General features: G+C 35.3%; 1 protein-coding gene across 1 annotated transcript; it reads left to right on the top strand.

Moving 5' to 3' along the window:
• The first annotated feature begins 1136 nt into the window (after positions 1–1136).
• LOC130958082 (cytochrome P450 714A1-like) lies at positions 1137–5859 on the top strand. Its single transcript, XM_057884977.1, has 5 exons — positions 1137–1481; positions 3737–3963; positions 4245–4495; positions 4630–5017; positions 5284–5859. Exons 1-5 carry the CDS (start codon positions 1142–1144, stop codon positions 5707–5709), a joined length of 1632 nt encoding a protein of 543 aa, XP_057740960.1. The 5' UTR covers positions 1137–1141; the 3' UTR covers positions 5710–5859.
• The last annotated feature ends 13259 nt before the right edge of the window (positions 5860–19118 follow it).

Here is a 19118-nt window from a genome sequence, read left to right as displayed (position 1 = left end):
TGATAAAAGAATATTATTGTATACTAAAATTAATCACAAAAATTAATAATAATAAAAAATATTAGAAAATTAGTAGAATTTGTAATGTGTAGTCATTATTAATATTTTTAATAGTATGAAATGATATTTAATGGTTAAGAATTACTTATTTTTTTTTATGGTTAAATATTAGTCCAAATTTCAATAAAAATGTCGACTTCCTAGATTTTCTCAAAATGAATTATTATGTGTTTGTACATATATAAATATATATTGTTTGATTTATTTTTAATATATATTTTATATCAAAAAATGCTAGAAAGCCAATAAAATTTATTAATTTTGTCAAGTAGTTAGCTATGAATATTTTAAAGTGTAGGATAAAAGTATGATATTGGATTGTTTGATTAAAAGAATTGGAGTGATAACTAAAAATATTGAACAAAAATAATAAATTTGGTTGGTTTTTGAGTTTATCTTTTTTATATTTTAATATTTATTTTATATTCATAACTAATTTTGATGGCTGATTTTAATATATATTTAGCATAATTATAAAAAAATTTAGATACTTTTTATTCTTTAAAGACATATTTAAAAAATATTTTTTTTGTCTCGACATTTTAAAAGTATAACAATATAAATTTTTTAAGTTTTTATTGTATTTAATATATTAAAAATATAAAAAACATTTTTTAAATAAATTTTAGTAAATATTTTCTTTTATATATTATTTTTAAATAAAAAATTATATACATATTAAAAAATAATTATTAAATTAATTAATATACAGTTGAGTCTAAATATATATTTTATTTATTTTTTATGTATATTTTATATTTTTAATATATATTATTATAATTATATATTAGTAACTAATTTAATAGTTTATTTTGTATGTACTCATAACACAACTTAATTCTTAAAACATGGCTTGTGTACTTATTAGCCAAATCTTATTAAAAAAATTTATATTTTATACCTCAAAAAATACAAAAGATATACATAAAAGTAGACACATTATGTTCTTTTATTCAAAAAGTACTTACAATTTAAAAAAAAAAAAAAGTAAGCCTCGTACTGTGTATTTACAAATATCTTACCATTATATATATATGCACTAAGCAAAAAAAAAACCTTTGAGAGAGAGAGAGAGAGAGAGATGGCGGAGGTGCTTGTTGCAATAATGAAGATCAGTTTTCCAGTTGGTATTATTCTTATTATTGTTGGGGGCATATCAATAATATTGATGTGTGTGTATGGTGAAGAGTGGAGCAAGTCCCAAAGGATTAGGAGGAAGTTAAGAATGCAAGGTGTAAAGGGGCCTCCACCTTCTTCATTTCTACATGGAAATCTTCCTGATATCCATAGAATCAATAAATCTGCTCATCAACAAGCCAAATCTGTTCACACAGATAGTCATGATGACGATCATCCTCATCAGGAACGTGACTTCACTGCTTCCCTCTTCCCGTATTTTGAACACTGGAGAAAACAATACGGTACACACCTTTATCTTTTTCATCATACTTTCTTCTCATTAGCCTCTTAATGTTTCTTCAGTTTATTACATAGTTTTTCTTATTGTTTCCTTGGTTGGAAAATGATCACGTTGTAATACATTACTAGTAGATGTTTTGCGTCACTGATTAAATTTAGATTTAGTATGCTGTATGTTTATCAGTTTTGTTGATTTATTAATATCTTAGAATTTGGAACGAAATAAGACACAGTGTCTAATCTATTTGTAGTTAAGTAAATAAGATCTTTATCACTTGAGTAATCCCCACCTTGATAATATAATGAATAGTTTCTGATTTAACTTTATCAATAATGAATTTAGAGACAGCTACCCACTAGCTCATGAACTTTAGCCGAAAAGTTTAGTCTAAGTGCGTCTCTAACTTTGCACGCAACTGCCTTCAAGCGCATCTTTTTGAGAAGACTTGCAGCTCTTTCACATTACTCTCTTTTTTTTCTCTTTTCAGCTTATGATTTACTTTGGAGCCAAAGGCTCGGTTTTTTCTCTTTTCAGCTTATGATTTACTATTATAGGTTTACTATTGTTTTCTAATTTAACTTTTATAAAATTAATAAAATAAAAAATAATTTTAAATTTGCCATACTATTGAGATAAAATAAGATAAATTATGTTATATAGGGTAAGAATATTTATTTACTTACAAAAAAGATTGTCCTTTTTTTCTTTACTTTTTTAAATTTTTATTTATTTTTTTATTTTATTTTTTACCTTGTTTGCATGTGTAGTGTCAAGAATGTTCAAATATCAGCCCTCTTTTAAAAATGGAAGGCAAATTCATATAATTTTTTAGATTGTCCTTTTTTTCTTCATTTTTTCAAATTTTTATTTATTTTTTAATTTTATTTTTGACCTTGTTTGCATGTGTAGTATCAAGAATGTTCAAATATCGGCCCTCTTTTAAAAATGGAAGACAAATCCATATATTTTTTAGATATTGAACAAACTTTGATATAACACTTAATTATTAAATTTTATGATATTTTTTAAAATTTTAAAAGCGAAACAATAATATTTCTTGTGTATTGATAATATACTTTCGTATATTGTATATTTAATATTAAAATATATAATATACTTCATGTATATTGTATATTTAAATATTAAAAATACAATATATTCTCTGTGAATTGTATTATTTCTTAATTTTTAAAAATATAATAAAATTTAATAATTAAGTGTTACACTAAAATTTGATTAATATCTAAAAAAATTAATTTAAAATTGATTGGTATTTGTTGTTATCTCTAAAAATTATTATCTAATTACAAAAAAAAGTTAAATAATTAATTTTAATATAAAAGTATAAAAATTTAAAAAGTTAAATATTTAAAAATTTTTATAAAAAATAAGTTAAATAAAAATTAGATAATAAAATAAAGATACAGTAGAATTAACCAAATTGATGATGGGATATTTGTCATATTGACTTGAAAAGAAGATAAGATTTTGTAATAGCAATTGGCATGTCTAAGGACTAGGGTCAAGACACATTGAATGCTGCTAATTGTGTACAGTAGCAGACACATCTAAAAGCAACTCAATTGTGTAAAGTTGTTGCGACATGACTAAGTTGGACTTATCATATCATGCATATGCGCTCATCAACTACTGTCTCTTAACCATGTGATTTTATTTTGACACTGACACTTTAATGCATGGTTCTAACAACTAGGTTGAATGAGCCGGTTTAAACGGATTAATTAAAGAGAAAGTTTAGAGGTTAATATTTTTATTAAAATTTAGTCAGTATTTAACTATAAAAAATATTATCGAATGAAATTTTACACCATTAAAAATATTAATGATAGATAATTGATGGATACAAATCATAAAATTTGCTGATTCCTAACACTCTTTTTAATTAAAAATTGATTAATAAATTAGTTCAATTTAGAATAAAAATTGTTAATAAATTAATTAAATATTAATAAATCAATCGATTTGATCCCATTTTTAAATAATTAATTGATTTAAATTAATAAAATAATTTTTTAAAAAATATATATTTTATATATAAATATATTATTTTATAAAAATATAATTTTAGTGTACACTTAGAATAGTTATTATTTTATTATATCTAATTTAATTTTAGTTAAACTTTTAATTCTACCAGTCCAATATGAGGTTCATATTTCACAGCATTTCTCCAATTATTTAGAAGTGGTTATAGTAAGTAAATAATAAATAAATTGTGTACGCATGGACATGCAGGGCTTGTGTACACTTATTCTACAGGGATGAAACAACACTTATATGTTAACCAACCGGAGCTAGTGACAGAAATGAACAAGATTATGACTCTGGAGTTGGGTAAGCCTACTCACATAACAAAGAACCTTGCACCCCTTCTTGGCAATGGCATTTTAAGAGCCAATGGCCTTAGCTGGGCACATCAGAGAAAACTCGTTGCTGCTGAGTTCTTCATCGATAAAGTTAAGGTATGTAAATTAAACATCTTAACAATTACTCTATTTATTTCTTCATCTTTTAGCTTTAGTGTTATTCAACTAGATTAGACTAATTGTATTGATAAAACAGCTAGGGAAAAAATATGCAAGTTGCCCTTTTAATTTCTAAAGTCTATGCAAATAAAGTAATATAATTAGCAGAATAATGAAGGCACTGGTGGATACAAAATTGAAATTTTGTGAAGGAAAACGTGGTAGGGACATTATTGAACATGAATATAATCTGAATGAAAATGAAATAATGATGGCAGGGTATGGTGGGCCTAATGATAGAGTCAGCGCAACCGTTACTGACAAAGTGGGAGAAACTTATTGAGGAAGAAGAAGCCATTGCTGAAGTTGAGGTTGATGGAGATTTGAGAAGCTTAGCAGCTGATGTTATTTCAAGGGTTTGTTTTGGTCATTCTTATTCCAAGGGGAAGCAAGTTTTTTCTAAACTTAGATTTATGCAGAAGACTATGTCCAAGCATGGAACCTTCCTTTTTGGCATCAAAGGTTTCTGGTACGTCAAACTCCAAGAACTTAATCACTTATATTAAATTAATAACATTTTTTCCTAAATTAGACATAAGTGGTAGCATGTGTTACGAAATTCGTATGAATTGTATTCTGGAAGTGATTAACAAGTAATAGCAGGGATAAATTAAATTTCGGGAGAAAGAAGGAAAACAAGGTTAGCATGAAGGAGATGGAGACAGAGATAGAATCATTAATTTGGGAATTAGTGGAGGAACGCAAACGAGAATGCTCGGAGAAATCAAATTTGGAAAAAGATTTGATGCAGTTACTATTAGAAGCAGCAGCAATTGATGAAGGTTTACCCAAGAACTTTGGGAAGCAATTCATTGTGGATAATTGCAAGAACATATATTTTGCTGGCCATGAAACCATTGCTATCACGGCTTCTTGGTGTTTGATGCTTCTTGCTAAGTACCCGGACTGGCAAACTCGTATTCGGGATGAGGTCGTTGAACTCTTTCCCAGTGGCATACCAGACGCAGATTCTCTCCCTCTGTTGAAAACGGTATTATCTGGCGAAAATAAGAAATGTTAGAGATATAATATTTCATGTGTCTTCTCTTATTAGTTTAAGTTTTTGAGAGAAATTGTTTTATGCATCAGAGCTTCTATGACTTAAAAGGCCTAGAGTTTGATGCATGTTAACATATAACTATTCACATTTCACTTTCTATCAACTTAAACTTTTAAGAGGTGGTTTTGTTTATACAGAAACTATAGGGAGTCATAATTTTTTGTTGATATTGATTGCCACACTATTATTTTTGACAGTTGAATATGGTGATTCAAGAAGTGCTACGTTTGTATCCACCGGCAGCCTTTGTTTCAAGGGAGGCATATGAAGATATTCAAATTGGAAACCTTCATGTCCCTAAAGGAGTTTGTTTATGGACCCTGATTCCAACAATGAATAGAGATCCTGAAAACTGGGGACCAGATGCAAATGAATTTAAACCAGAACGGTTCAGTGAGGGTCTCTCTAAAGCTTGCAAGTATCCACAAGCATATGTACCATTTGGATTGGGTCCTCGATTGTGTCTAGGCAAAAATTTTGCAATAGTTCAGTTAAAGGTTGTGTTGGCACTCATCATCTCCAAGTTTAGCTTCACTTTGTCTCCAAGTTATAAGCATTCTCCCAAATATAGGATGATTATAGAACCAGGATATGGTGTGCATATCCTTATTCGAAAGATCTAATCCATGTTGCCATGAGCATTTGGAATTTCATTCTTATATATATGTACTTGTTCTATGAGGTGTTGCTTCTAGTTGTTGTTAAGCTTATATAGTAATATGCTTTTTTAAGTTTTAACGAGTAATGATATATGAATCACTCCATTTCACACATCTATCATCTACGATGCACACTGTATAACAGTATAGAAAGAAAAAAAAATTATGAATAGAGAATTCCTAAAATATTGTTCAATGCAACACTTTTCCCAAATCCCAGTCTCCCTCAGTGGTCATCTTCTCTCTTATCTTCACCCACTAATCTTCCTCCTCTTTCCCAATGTGTATCTTTTTTACCTCTCAAACCTTTCAATTTGAACATCATCATCGTGAATCATGCTTATATACTATCTTCTTGTCAGAAGCTTCATCCCGACACCCTCATAGCTTAATCAAACATTCATGATCACATTGAAGGACAATGCTTTCTTACAATCCCACAAATATTAATGTCTTTGTTTCTGTATGCTAATTGAAGTTATCAGGAGATAAGTCAATAAGTAAAGAAGTTAATAAGATTGATCCAGGGGACTCTGCTGCAGCTGTTCGATTACGCTTGCTGAATCTCAGTGAATTGTACTCCTTAGACCACTTGTGCAGCTATGAAGAGGCTTTGTAGTTAATTTTGTAACTACATCCAAAAATGAATTTGATGTGTTTTTGTTGATAATTGAGTCTTTTTTTATTACTTGTTCAAATTTGAACTAATTTCGATTCATTTGTGTGTTAATTGAGGTTTACTTTATTCTGCTTATAAGTATTGACCAAATTTTTTAGTACATGTAATTAATTAATTCTTATTTTCATCTCCCTTTCTGAGTGGTGTTCTTTATTTTCGTAGAAAAACTAACAAGTTAAGAATAATTTTTATAGAACTTTTCAACTTCTTCAAGTGTCTTGAAAGTCATTCCAACTTTTGGGACAAATTATTCATCGACAACAACATCAATACATCATTGTACAATAACAAATGAAGCGAAAATTGTGCATTCTATAAATTCAGAAACTCCTGTATTCTATCCAAAATCAAATTCATAAGCAACACTGGTTTTAGCAAAAAAGGATAAAATTATGCATTATCATTTTATTCAATTGCATTCCATTTCATTCAATTCAAAATTGTTGAAGAATGAACCGAAATATTATTATAACAAGATCATTGTGTAATAACAAATGAACCGAAAATTGTGCATTATATAAATTCAGAAACAACACCATTGTATAATACCAAATGAACCGAAAATTGTTGATGAATAAACCAAAATATTATCAAAATGATACTATAATAACAAATGAACCCAAAATTGTTGAAGAATGAAACTAAATAAAATTAGGACCGATCTAAACATTGTCCACTTAATTCAATTCAGAAGAATAATCCAAATTGCTCTCATTCAACGGATTTGAACTTGAATTTTTCATTGTTTTAATACAGAAACATAATACGCTATTCGATTTAGAAGAATAATACAGTATTCGATTTCAAAAATACAAATGCATATTAAAATCAGAGAAAAACACAATAAAATTTGTTACGATGGATAACCGGAGATTGATGGGCTGGACTGATAAGGTTGGCCCAATCGTCTAAGGAAGGAAGCCGCTGACTAGGTTTATGTCTAGGAGCTTCCGTCCGACTTGCGTGAATGAAAGAATGAGGGGTGATACCTGCAAAGACACTCCGATGCTTAAGTCAGTAGGGGCCTAAGCAGGTTTTTAGAATATTGGAACTTAGAGATACCTGAGGGGTGTCAGTGTATTTATAGTGGTGAACCAATAACCACCGTTGGAGTAGTTCCATCTTTTAAGGAGGATAATCGTCCCTTTATCTTAGGGAAGTTGAGATATGGCTCCTAGAAGTGAGTTGAGAGATTTTAGGGGCAATTACTTATTTGAATAAGTGTTATCTGCCAACTAATCCTTCGGTTCCGACTTCCTTGGGTTGAAGTCTGTGTTGAACCCGACCTCTTTGGAGGAGGTCGGTTACGCGGGAAGGCCAATCTATGGATTGGACCTTTTTATCTTTTTGGACCTGGGCCTTAGCATTGGGTCAGGGTATGAACAGTGCCCCTACTCGAGTCCAATCTCTTTTGTTAATGAGTTGGATTCGAGTATTTGAACTCGAGCTTGTAGCCGATGTGAAGTGGGAGCCAACGTGATTTCTAGAACCGACGTGATTTAAAAATTTTCAATAGTCGCGTCTAATCAAAAGTTGATTCCGTTAGAGGTTTCGTATTTACACATGGGGAGCAGTTACATTGGTAACGGCGCATCTTTTAATGACAATGTTGACTTACCATTATGCCCCGGCGTGTTTATAAATACTTTTCCCTCTCTTTCTTTTCTTTGTTTTTTTGAAAACTTTGGCGCTTACACTCTCTGTTCGAAAGAAAGCTTCTTCCTTCTTCGAGTGCCTTGGTTGCCGTCGCACCTGTCCTTCGTCGCAAGCAAAGGTCAGTTTTTTCTCCTCTCTTCTCTTATTAATGTATGCTTTTGTCTGTATGTTTTGTTTAGAGGAGCGTTTTATAGTGTGTTCGTAGTGAACCGGACTGTAGGCCTAGTGACTCTATTCTGTTGAAAAACTTACTTAGGCCTTTTTAGAGACCTGTTTTTGATCCTTCCCGTTTTTTCTTTGTAGGTTTCATTGTCTTTCTACCTACTATAAAAGATGTCTTCCATTGAGTCTCTTTCACTGTGGGTGGACGTTACTGTTCTTGGGGAGAGCCCCTTAGTAGATACAGACTATATCACCGACCTTCGTACCCACCACTGGATCTGTGTTTCTGATGACGACGAGCCAAAATATGAGTTGATTGCCCCGGGTGCTGAAGATTGGGTTTACTTTGGGAGGGCTGCTGATGCTGACCCTCATTTCTTTTTTATGTATGAGAGCCTTTTTACCCGTATGGGGGTTTTTCTACCTTTTACTAATTTTGAGATAGAAGTTCTGAACTACTGCCAAGTTGCCCTAACTCAGCTCTACCCCAACTGCTGGGATTTTATGAAAATTTACCAACTTTTCAGTCGGGAACTGGAGTTTCTGACGTCTTTGAAGATTTTTTTCTATCTCTTTCATATGACCAAGCCCTTCAGTGGGCAAAACAATAAGCAACAATGGATTTCTTTTCGAGCTATTCAAGGTCGGAGAGTTTTCAACCTTTTTGACGAATCCTTCCACGACTTTAAAATTTTTTTCTTCAAAATTCAAGCTGTAGAGGGTCACCACCCCTTTTTCCTAGATCAAAATTCTTCTCCCTGCTTTCCTCTTTACTGGTTAGAGGCCTCTCCTGTGGATAAGTATGGTCTAGATGACCTGGATGAGGTGGAAGAGACTGTCGTGGGGTTCTTCTGAGAAGTTTGGGAGAGGGCCCCTTACTTGGATACAAAAAGATTCCTTCAAGGCTCTTCAAATTTTGTTCGGGCCCAAATAGGTAGATTTTGTTGTTGACTTTTGTTAATTTCCGACTTAATTTTATCACTTCCGACTTTGAAATCTCTTTGAGTTACTATTTCCGACTTCTTTTGATTTGTGGATTAATTCCTTGTTTTCTTTTTTCAGAAATGGTGAAGAAAGCTTCTAACTCCTCTTACCAGAAGGTCCAGGATGCCAAGAGGAGGTCCCGGGATCGAGTTGACGCTACCAGGGCTGCTGGCACTCTTCCTCCTCCTCATCTTCCCCCGCATCTTCCTCACAACTTGGGGACCTCCTCTCGTCCCATTGTGGTATCTTCTTCTTCTGCCTCTTCACTTCCTCCTCCTCCCCTTCCTCTCCGATCTTCTTCTGAACCCGAGAAGAAAAAGCGTAAGACTTCTGGCTCTTCTTCTGGGGCTTCTACATTCGATGGTCCTCAATTTGTCCGGAACCATGTCTTTCTCCATACCTCAATCAGTATGGAAGATGCTATGGTTCGGAACCATCTGAATGTTATAGTTCAGGAGAGTGTCCGGGCGGCGGGGGTGTGTACCGAACTCCTTGATATTTTGGAGAAGACTCCCCTTAGCTCTTTGAGTTCTACCCAAAAAGTGGAGGAGTTTGAGGGGAGAATTTTCCTCTATCAAGAGGAGGAGAAGATGCTAAAGGAGGAGGTCGCCAAGTTAAAGGAGGAGAAGGATCGGCTTCGAGAGAGGGAGAAGAAGTTGATGGGCCAATGCGCCATGGCGGAGGGTCTTAAGGAGAAGGCAGAGCAGAACTATATCAGGCTCTTTGGGGAGAACTTTGACTTGAAAAAGGAGTTGGCAGGATGTCGGGAGGCTTTCCAGGATCTAGAGGATTCGGTGGCTGAAGGTGCGGAGGAGGCTAGGAGGGTTTTCAAGAAGCAGGTCGGGGTTATTGCTCCTGACCTGGACCTTTCTCCCCTTGACCCCAACAAGATTGTAGTGGATGGGGCCATTGTCTCTCCTCCCCGTCCTGAGACTGACTCCGACCTGAAGACTCGGGGACAAAGGATAATAGAGTCTCCTCCCCGTGAGGAGCGACCAAATGATAACCCGCCGAGTTCTTCAGGAATGCCTACTTCTGCTGCTGAAGAGATTGCTCCGTCCTTTCCTGCTGCTGACCCGACCTCTGGTGATTCTTAACTTTTTTCTTTGTTTGAGCTATTTGTGGGCCTGGCTTGTGGGTCTCCTTGTTGAACACTTTTATCTTTTTATTTGTTTTTGTGGTGGTTTGCTCCTAACATTTCTTGGCCTTTTATGGCCGTTAACAAAATTAGAAAAATCATTTTTTGGACAAGGGTTTAACAAATCTTTGGTGTGTGCATACTTTCAACTTTTACTCTGTTAGGTTTTCGTAAAAAAACCTTTTTGATCTTTTGCTTTTGAAAAAAGCCTTTTACCTGGGCATGCTGTGTTGAGTTATGTTTGAATTTTTAAAGACCGGACACAGCTTTTGCCTTTCATTTTTGGTGGCTTTTCTTTTATCTCTTTTTGACATTCCTTACTCATTCAAATTTTCTTTATTTTGAATCGTTTGTAATTTAGGTTATTTTCGCGATACATTTCGCTTTTCTCGGTATTAGGACTTGTTAGTCGTTATCTGTCCGAGTTACATGATCAGTGATAAACCCATATTTTATGATATATTTTGTGCTTAGTTTGAGTGATTTATTCAATCCTTCACCCACTTATTCATATTAATTGCATGGTTTTGCTTTTCCTTCCTTATTATGTGATGTATGTGAAAAACATGTTTTCTATGCTTTAGAATTAATTATTTTAATTATCTTTATTTCCATTCGATGCCATGATTAGTGTGTTGAGTAGTTTCAGATCTTCTAAGGCAGGAATGACTTAAAGGATGGAAAAGGAAACATACAAAAATGGAAGAAAAGCGTAAAACGGAGTTTTAGAGAAACTGGCATCCACGCGACCGCATGGACGACGCGGCCGCATGCCAAACGCGAAGAAGCAGTGACGCGGCCGCATGACTGACGTGACCGCGCACCTAAAAAAGAACACCTATGATGCGGCCGCATGACTGACGCGGCCGCGCGATAAGGAAAACTCCAATTGATGCGACCGCGTGACCCACACGGACGTGTGACAGAGGCCACGCACCAGAAATTGCAGAAAACAGTCATAGCGAATTCTGAAGTCCTTTTTGGCCCAAATCCAAGTCCAGAAGGCATAGACCAGAGGTTATGAAGTGGGGGAATGCATCCATTCGGGGAGAGCTCGCATTTTTAGTTACAATTCATGATTTAGGTTTAGTTTGGAGAGAGGTTCTCTTCTTTCTCTCTTAGGATAGGGATTTAGGACTTCTCTTAGTTTTAGGAGTGACTCTCGATCCCAGGTTCAATGTTTCTTTGTATTTACTTTCTCTTTTATTTGTCTATGAACTTTTCCATGTTACATTTGATATTTCTATTTAATATGATTTGAGGTATTTTCAGATTTATGATTGCTTTATTCTATTTATGATGTCTTCAATTTAATTTAGAATTTTCCCTCTTGGCTTGAGTAAAATAATTGGTAACTCTTGAATTATCAAATAAAGCAGTGGTTGAAATTGGCAGATCGCTCTAAAGCTATTCTTCCCACAGGGATTGACTAGGACTTGAGGATCAAATTAATTATTTCACTTGACTTTCCTTTGCTTTAGTAAAGGTTAACTAAGTGGGATTAAAATCCAATTCTCATCACAATTGATAAGGATAGGAATTCCAGTTCTAATACCTTGCCAAAGGTTTTATTAGTTATTAATTTATCAATTCTGTAATCTATTTCTCTTGCTTGAAACCTTTTTCAACCCCAAACAATGTTTTTCCATAACCAATAATAAGAACATACCTCCCTACAATTCCTTGAGAAGACGACCCGAGGTTTAAATACTCGGTTATCAATTTTAAAGGGGTTTGTTACTTGTGACAACCAAAACGTTTGTACGAAGGGATTTTTGTTGGTTCAGAAACTATATCTACAACGCGACTTTATAAAATTCTTTACTAGCAAAAATCCTAACGTCAATCAGCTTTTATAACCTCTTTATACCAACTTGTACCTCGTCGTTTTATCCTGACGACCACTTAGGTCGGTCATGGGATTTTTACGTTTTGTCGAGCTTAAGTTGGCGCATTTCGTAGTAAAAAATAACTTAATGGAATTTAAAAAAGAGATGTAGAAAAAGATCTTTATTTATTTTGCAAAGTTACTTTTTTTGCTTCCAAGGGATTAAAAGATTGTTGCCCCTTAGCCTCCACTTTGATGCCTCGTTAAAACCCCCTTCAGGAAAACCCATTTTTCTCTTTTTTTGGAAAAAAAACCGTGAAGTCGGGAAAAAGAGTACATTGGGGAGTGGAGTTCGCTTTTAACTGTAGTACATTTTCATATTACAAGCATGCCACGACCTAGGTAATTCGGTGCCGTTCAAGTCGGTCACCTTGTAGTAGCCTTTTCCTAGGACCTCACTAATTTTATATGGCCCTTTCCAGTTGGCAGCAAGCTTTCCATCTCCAGATTTGTTAACTCCAATGTCATTTCTGATCAAGACCAAGTTGTCTGGAGTGAAGCTTCTTCGAATGACTTTCTTGTTATATCTATTTATCATCCTTTGCCTCAATGCTGCTTCTCTTATCTGGGCTTGTTTTCGAACTTCAGGGAGTAGCTCGAGTTCTTCTTTATGCCCCTGTATGTTTCCAACCTCGTCGTAGAAGCTCACCCTTGGACTTTTCTCGTTGATTTCAGCTGGTATCATGGCTTCTATGCCATAAGCAAGTCGGAAGGGTGTTTCTCCTGTGGTAAACTGAGGCGTAGTCTGATAAGCTCATAATACATGAGGAAGCTCTTCAACCCATGCTCCTTTTGCATCTTGCAATTTCTTCTTCAACCCAGCAAGTATGACCTTGTTAGCCGCCTCGCCTTACCCATTTGCTTGTGGGTGTTCTACCGAGGTGAACTGGTGCTTGATCTTCATACTGTCTACTAGGTTTCTGAAGGTAGAGTCGGTGAACTGAGTTCCATTATCAATGGTGATGGAGTGAGGTACCCCATACCTTGTGATAATGTTCTTGTAGAGGAACTTCTGACTTTTTTGAGTCGTGATGGTGGCTAATGGTTCTGCTTCTATCCACTTCGTGAAGTAGTCCACTCCCACTATTAGATATTTTACTTGTCCAGGCGCTTGGGGAAAGGGTCATAATAAGTCCATTCGGCCATGCCTGAACCTTTTACTTATGTATTTTCAACGGTGGAGTTTCTGCACACCATAGATTAAGGGTGTGGAGCTCTGCTGTACCTCAAGTATTAATGCAATTCTATTTTCTTTTATTCAAATCTCTCTTATTCTTATTCCAAGATATTCATTCGCACCCAAGAACATGATGAATGTGATGATTAGATAACCCTCATTATCATTCTCACTTATGAACGCACGTGATTGACAACCACTTCCGTTCTACATGCAACCGAGCTTGAATGTGTATCTCTTAGATTCCCCAACAGAATCTTCGTGGTATAAGCTAGATAGATGGCGGCATTTATGAGGATCCGGAAAGTCTCACCTTGTCTGTGGTATTCCGAGTAGGATCCTGGGAATCCGGAAAGTCTAACCTTGTCTGTGGTATTCCGAGTAGGATTCCGGTAATGAATGACTGTGACGTGCTTCAGACTTGCAAGTGTTGGGCGTGATGACAAATGCAAAAGAATCAAGGGATTCTATTCCAGTAGGCGCAGGAACCAACCAGTGACTAGCCGTGCTGTGACAGAGCGCGTGAGCGTAGTTTTCACTGCGAGGATGGGATGTAGCCTTCGGCCAGGTGATGCCTCCAGACGATTAGCCATGCGAGTGACAGCCGCAGAGGACCATTTTCCCGAGAGGATTGAAAGTAGCCATCGTCGAACGGTGAACCCCTATACACAGCTTGCCATGGAAAGGAGTAAGAAGGATTGAGTTGAAGCAGTAGGAGAGCAGGCGTCCTTGAGCCATACAGCATCCCCATATGCTTATCTGAAATTCCCACCAATGAATCTGCATAAGTGTTCTATCCCTTTTATTATATATCATCTATTTTCTTATTATTAATTTCCAAAACCATAAACCAATTTATATCTGCCTAACTGAGATTTACAAGGTGACCATAGCTTGCTTCATACCAACAATCTCTGTGGGATCGACCCTTACTCACGTAAGGTTTATTACTTGGACGACCCAGTACACTTGCTGGTTAGTTGAACGGAGTTGTGAATTTAACCAGTGCCATAAGAAGCCTTCATCTCAAAATAGTTAGAACCTGGATCACAATTTCGTCCACCAAGTTTTTGGCGCCGTTGCCGGGGATTGTTCGAGTATGGACAACTGACGGGTCATCTTGTTGCTCAGATTAGGTAATTTTCTTTTCAAAATCTTTTTCAAAAATTTTTCTTTTATTTTTTGTTTTTTTTCTAAACTTTATTTTCGAAAAAAAATTAATAAAAAAAAAATTAGAAAATCAAAAAAAAAAATAAATATTTTGTGTTTCTTGTTTGAATCTTAAGTCAATTTTTAAGTTTGGTGTCAATTGCATGCCTTAAAAATTTTTTGCATTTTTCGAAAATTCCATGCATTCAAAGTGTTCTTCATGATCTTCAAGTTGTTATTGATAAGTCTTCTTGTTTGATCTTGATGATTTCTTGTTTTGTGTCTTTTCTTGTTTTTCATGTGCATCTTTGCATTCATATTTTCCAAGCATTAAAAATTTCTAAGTTTGGTGTCTTGCATATTTTCTTTGCATCAAAAATTTTTCAAAAATATGTTCTTGATGTTCATCATGATCTTCAAAGTGTTCTTGGTGTTCATCTTGACATTCATAGCATTCTTGCATGCATTCATGGTTTTGATCTAAAAATTTCATGCATTAAGTATTTTTGTTGTTTTTCTCTCTCATAATTAAAAATTCAAAAATAAAAAAAAATTATCTTTTCCTTATTTCCCTCCAAATTTTCGAAATTTTGGGTTGACTTGGTCAAAAATTTTTTAAAAAAATTAGTTGTTTCTTACAAGTCAAGTCAAAATTTCAATTTTAAAAATCTTATCTTTTCAAAATCTTTTTCAAAAATCATATCTTTTTCATTTTTTCTATTTTTCAAAAATTTCAAAAATCTTTTTCAAAATATTTTTCTTATCTTTACATCATATTTTCGAAAATTCACTAATAATTAATGTGATTGGTTCAAAAATTTGAAGTTTGTTACTTTCTTGTTAAGAAAGGTTCAATCTTTAAGTTCTAGAATCTTATCTTGTAGTTTCTTGTTAGTGAAGTAAATAATTTCAAAATTTTTGAATTAAATCTTTTTATCTTTTATTTTAATCTTTTTCAAAAATTTTATCTTTTTCAAAATTTGATTTCAAAAAAAAAAAAAATCTTATCTAACTTACTATCTTCTTATCTTTTTCAATTTTGATTTCAAATCTTTTTCAATCAACTAACTAACTTCTTGTTTGTTTCTTATCTTTTTCAAAACCACCTAACTACTTTTCCCTCTCTAATTTTCGAAAATATCTCATCCCTTTTTCAAACATTCTTTTTAATTAATTAATTGTTTCATGTTTTAATTTTAATTACATTTTATCTCTAATTTTCGAAAATCACTAACTCCTTTTCAAACTTATTTTCGAATTTTCTCTTCTCTTTTCTTCTTCTATTTAATTATTTAATTATTAACACTTCTCTTCACCTCTCTTCATCCAAAATCCGAATCCCCCTCCTCATTCTTCTACCCCCTTCTTTTTCTACTAACATAAAGGAATCTCTATACTGTGACATAGAGGATTCCTCTTCTTTTCTTGTTTTCTTCTCTTTCATATGAGCAGGAACAAGGATAAAGGCACTCTTGTTGAAATTGATCCAGAACCTGAAAGGACTCTGAAAAGAAAATTAAGAGAAGCTAAATTACAACAATCCAGAAACAACCTTTCAGAAATTTTCGAACAAGAGAAGGAGATGGCAGCCGAAAATAATAATAATGCAAGGAGAATGCTTGGTGATTTCACAAAGCCAACGTCCAAGTTTGATGGAAGAAGCATCTCCATTCCTGCCATTGGAGCCAATAACTTTGAGCTTAAGCCTCAACTAGTTGCTTTAATGCAACAAAACTGCAAGTTTTATGGACTTTCATCTGAAGATCCTTATCAGTTTTTAACTGAGTTCTTGCAGATCTGTGAGACTGTAAAGACGAATGGAGTTGATCCTGAAGTCTACAGACTCATGCTTTTCCCTTTTGCTGTAAGAGACAGAGCTAGAGTATGGTTGGATTCACAACCCAAGGATAGCCTGGACTCATGGGATAAGCTTGTCACTGCCTTCTTGGATAAATTCTTTCCTCCTCAAAAGTTGAGCAAGCTGAGAGTGGATGTTCAAACCTTCAAACAAAAAGATGGTGAATCCCTCTATGAAGCTTGGGAAAGATACAAGCAGCTGACCAAAAGATGTCCATCTGACATGTTTTCAGAATGGACCATTTTAGATATATTCTATTATGGTCTCTCTGAATTTTCGAAAATGTCATTGGATCATTCTGCAGGTGGATCTATTCACCTGAAGAAAACGCCTGAAGAGGCTCAAGAACTCATTGACATGGTTGCAAATAACCAGTTCATGTACACTTCTGAGAGGAATTCTGTGAACAATGGGATACCTCAGAAGAAAGGAGTTCTTGAAATTGATACTCTGAATGCCATATTGGCTCAGAACAAAGTGTTAACTCAACAGGTCAACATGATCTCTCAAAATCTGAATGGATTGCAACATGCATCCAACAGTACTAGAGAGGCAGCTTCCGAAGAAGCTTATGATCCTGAGAACCCTGCCATGGCAGAGGTTAATTACATGGGTGAACCTTATGGAAACACCTATAATTCATCATGGAGAAATCATCCAAATTTCTCATGGAAGGATCAACAAAAGTCTCAACAAGGCTTTAACAATGGTGGACGTAATAGGCTGGGCAATAGCAAGCCATATCCATCATCTTCTCAGCAACAGACAGAGAATTCTGAACAAAACACTTCTAATCTAGCCAATGTAGTCTCTGATCTGTCAAAGGCCACTTTCAGTTTCATGAGTAAAACAAGATCCTCCATTAGAAATCTGGAGGCACAAGTGGGCCAGCTGAGTAAGAAAGTCATTGAAACTCCTCCCAGTATTCTCCCAAGCAATACAGAAGAGAATCCAAAAGGAGAGTGCAAAGCCATTGACATAGTCAATATGGCCGAATGCACAAGGGAGGAGGAGGACGAAAATCCTAGTGAGGAAGACCTCCTGGGACGTCCCTCAAGCAAGAAGGAGTTTCCTATTAAGGATCCAAAGGAATCTGAGGCACATACAGAGACCATAGAGATTCCATTAAATCTCCTTCTGCCATTCATGAGCTCTGAAGACTATTCTTCCTCTGAAGAGGATGAAGATGTGACTGGAGAGCAAGTTGCTCAATACTTAGGAGCTATCATGAAGCTGAATGCCAAGTTATTTGGTAATGAGACTTTGGAAAGTGAACCTCCCTTGCTCATTAATGAACTGGATACTTGGATTCAGAAAATTCTACCTCAAAAGAAACAAGATCCTGGCAAGTTCTTAATACCTTGTACCATAGGCACCATGATCTTTGAAAAAGCTCTGTGTGATCTGGGCTCAGGGATAAATCTTATGCCACTCTCTGTAATGGAGAAGTTGGGGATCATTGAGGTACAACCTGCCTTGTTCTCATTACAACTGGCAGACAAGTCATTAAGACAAGCCTATGGAATAGTAGAGGACGTGCTAGTAAAGGTTGAAGGCCTTTACATCCCTGCTGATTTCATAATCTTAGACACTAGGAAGGAAGAGGATGATTGCATCATCCTTGGAAGACCTTTCCTAGCCACAGCAGGAGCTGTGATAGATGTCAACAGAGGTGAGTTAGTCCTTCAATTGAATGGGGACTACCTTGTGTTTAAGGCACATGGCCATCCCTCCGTGACAGAAGAGAGTAAGCATGAAGAGCTTCTCTCAGTTCAGAGTCAAGAAAAGCCCCCACAGTCAAACTCTAAGTTTGGTGTTGTGAGGCCACAACCAAACTCTAAGTTTAGTGTTAAGATCCCATATCCAAACTCTAAGTTTGGTGTTGGGAACACACTAAAATTGACCTGATCACCTTGTGGCTCCATGAGAGCCACTGTCAAGCTATTGACATTAAAGAAGCGCTTGTTGGGAGGCAACCCAATTTTATTTATCTAATTTTATTTTATTTTATTTTATTGTTATTTTGTGTTTTATTAGGTACATGGTCATGAGGAGTCACGAAAAAAATCAAAAAAATTAAAAACAGAGTCAAAAACAGAAGAAAAAAAATTTTCACCCTGGAGGACGCACAGGCTGGCATTCAACGCCAGTAAGATGCATCTGGCTGGCGTTCAACGCCAGAACAGAGCACCATTCTGGCGCTGAACGCCAGAAACAAGCAACATCCTGGCGCTGAACGCCAGGAATGTGCCTAGAGGAGACAAGCTGGCGCTGAACGCCAGTAACAAGCATGAAACTGGCGTTCAACGCCAGAAACATGCATTACATGGGCGTTGAACGCCCAGAACATGCACCAATGGGCGTTTGAACGCCAGAATGATGCATGAAGGCATTTTACATGCCTTTATGGTGAAGGAATGGTATTTGTTTACACCTCAGGATCTGTGGACCCCACAGGATCCCCACCTACCATATTCCCACCTTACCTTTTAATCCTAATCACACTCTCCTAATCCTAAATCTCATTCTTCCTACTCCCCATGTCACACTTCCCAACACCCATCACCAATCACCTCAATTCCTCTTCCCAATTCTCCCATTCACCATTCACATCACCCCACTCTTCCCCATAAACCCCACCTACCTTCATAAAATTCAAATTCAATTTCCCACCCATTCCCA

The sequence above is a fragment of the Arachis stenosperma genome, chromosome 10 (assembly GCF_014773155.1).
Source record: "Arachis stenosperma cultivar V10309 chromosome 10, arast.V10309.gnm1.PFL2, whole genome shotgun sequence".
NCBI lineage: Eukaryota > Viridiplantae > Streptophyta > Magnoliopsida > Fabales > Fabaceae > Arachis > Arachis stenosperma.
The sequence above is the reverse complement of the archived record's forward strand: the minus strand, read 5'-3'. Positions and strand labels throughout refer to the sequence as shown.

Excerpts from the sequence above, each read along its gene's own strand:
- LOC130958082 (XM_057884977.1), top strand. The coding sequence starts at position 1,142 with ATGGCGGAGGTGCTTGTTGCAATAATGAAGATCAGTTTTCCAGTTGGT. Across the intron at positions 4,496-4,629 it reads TTTGGCATCAAAGGTTTCTG|GGATAAATTAAATTTCGGGA; the intron begins GTACGTCAAACT and ends AAGTAATAGCAG. Across the intron at positions 5,018-5,283 it reads CTCTCCCTCTGTTGAAAACG|TTGAATATGGTGATTCAAGA; the intron begins GTATTATCTGGC and ends TATTTTTGACAG.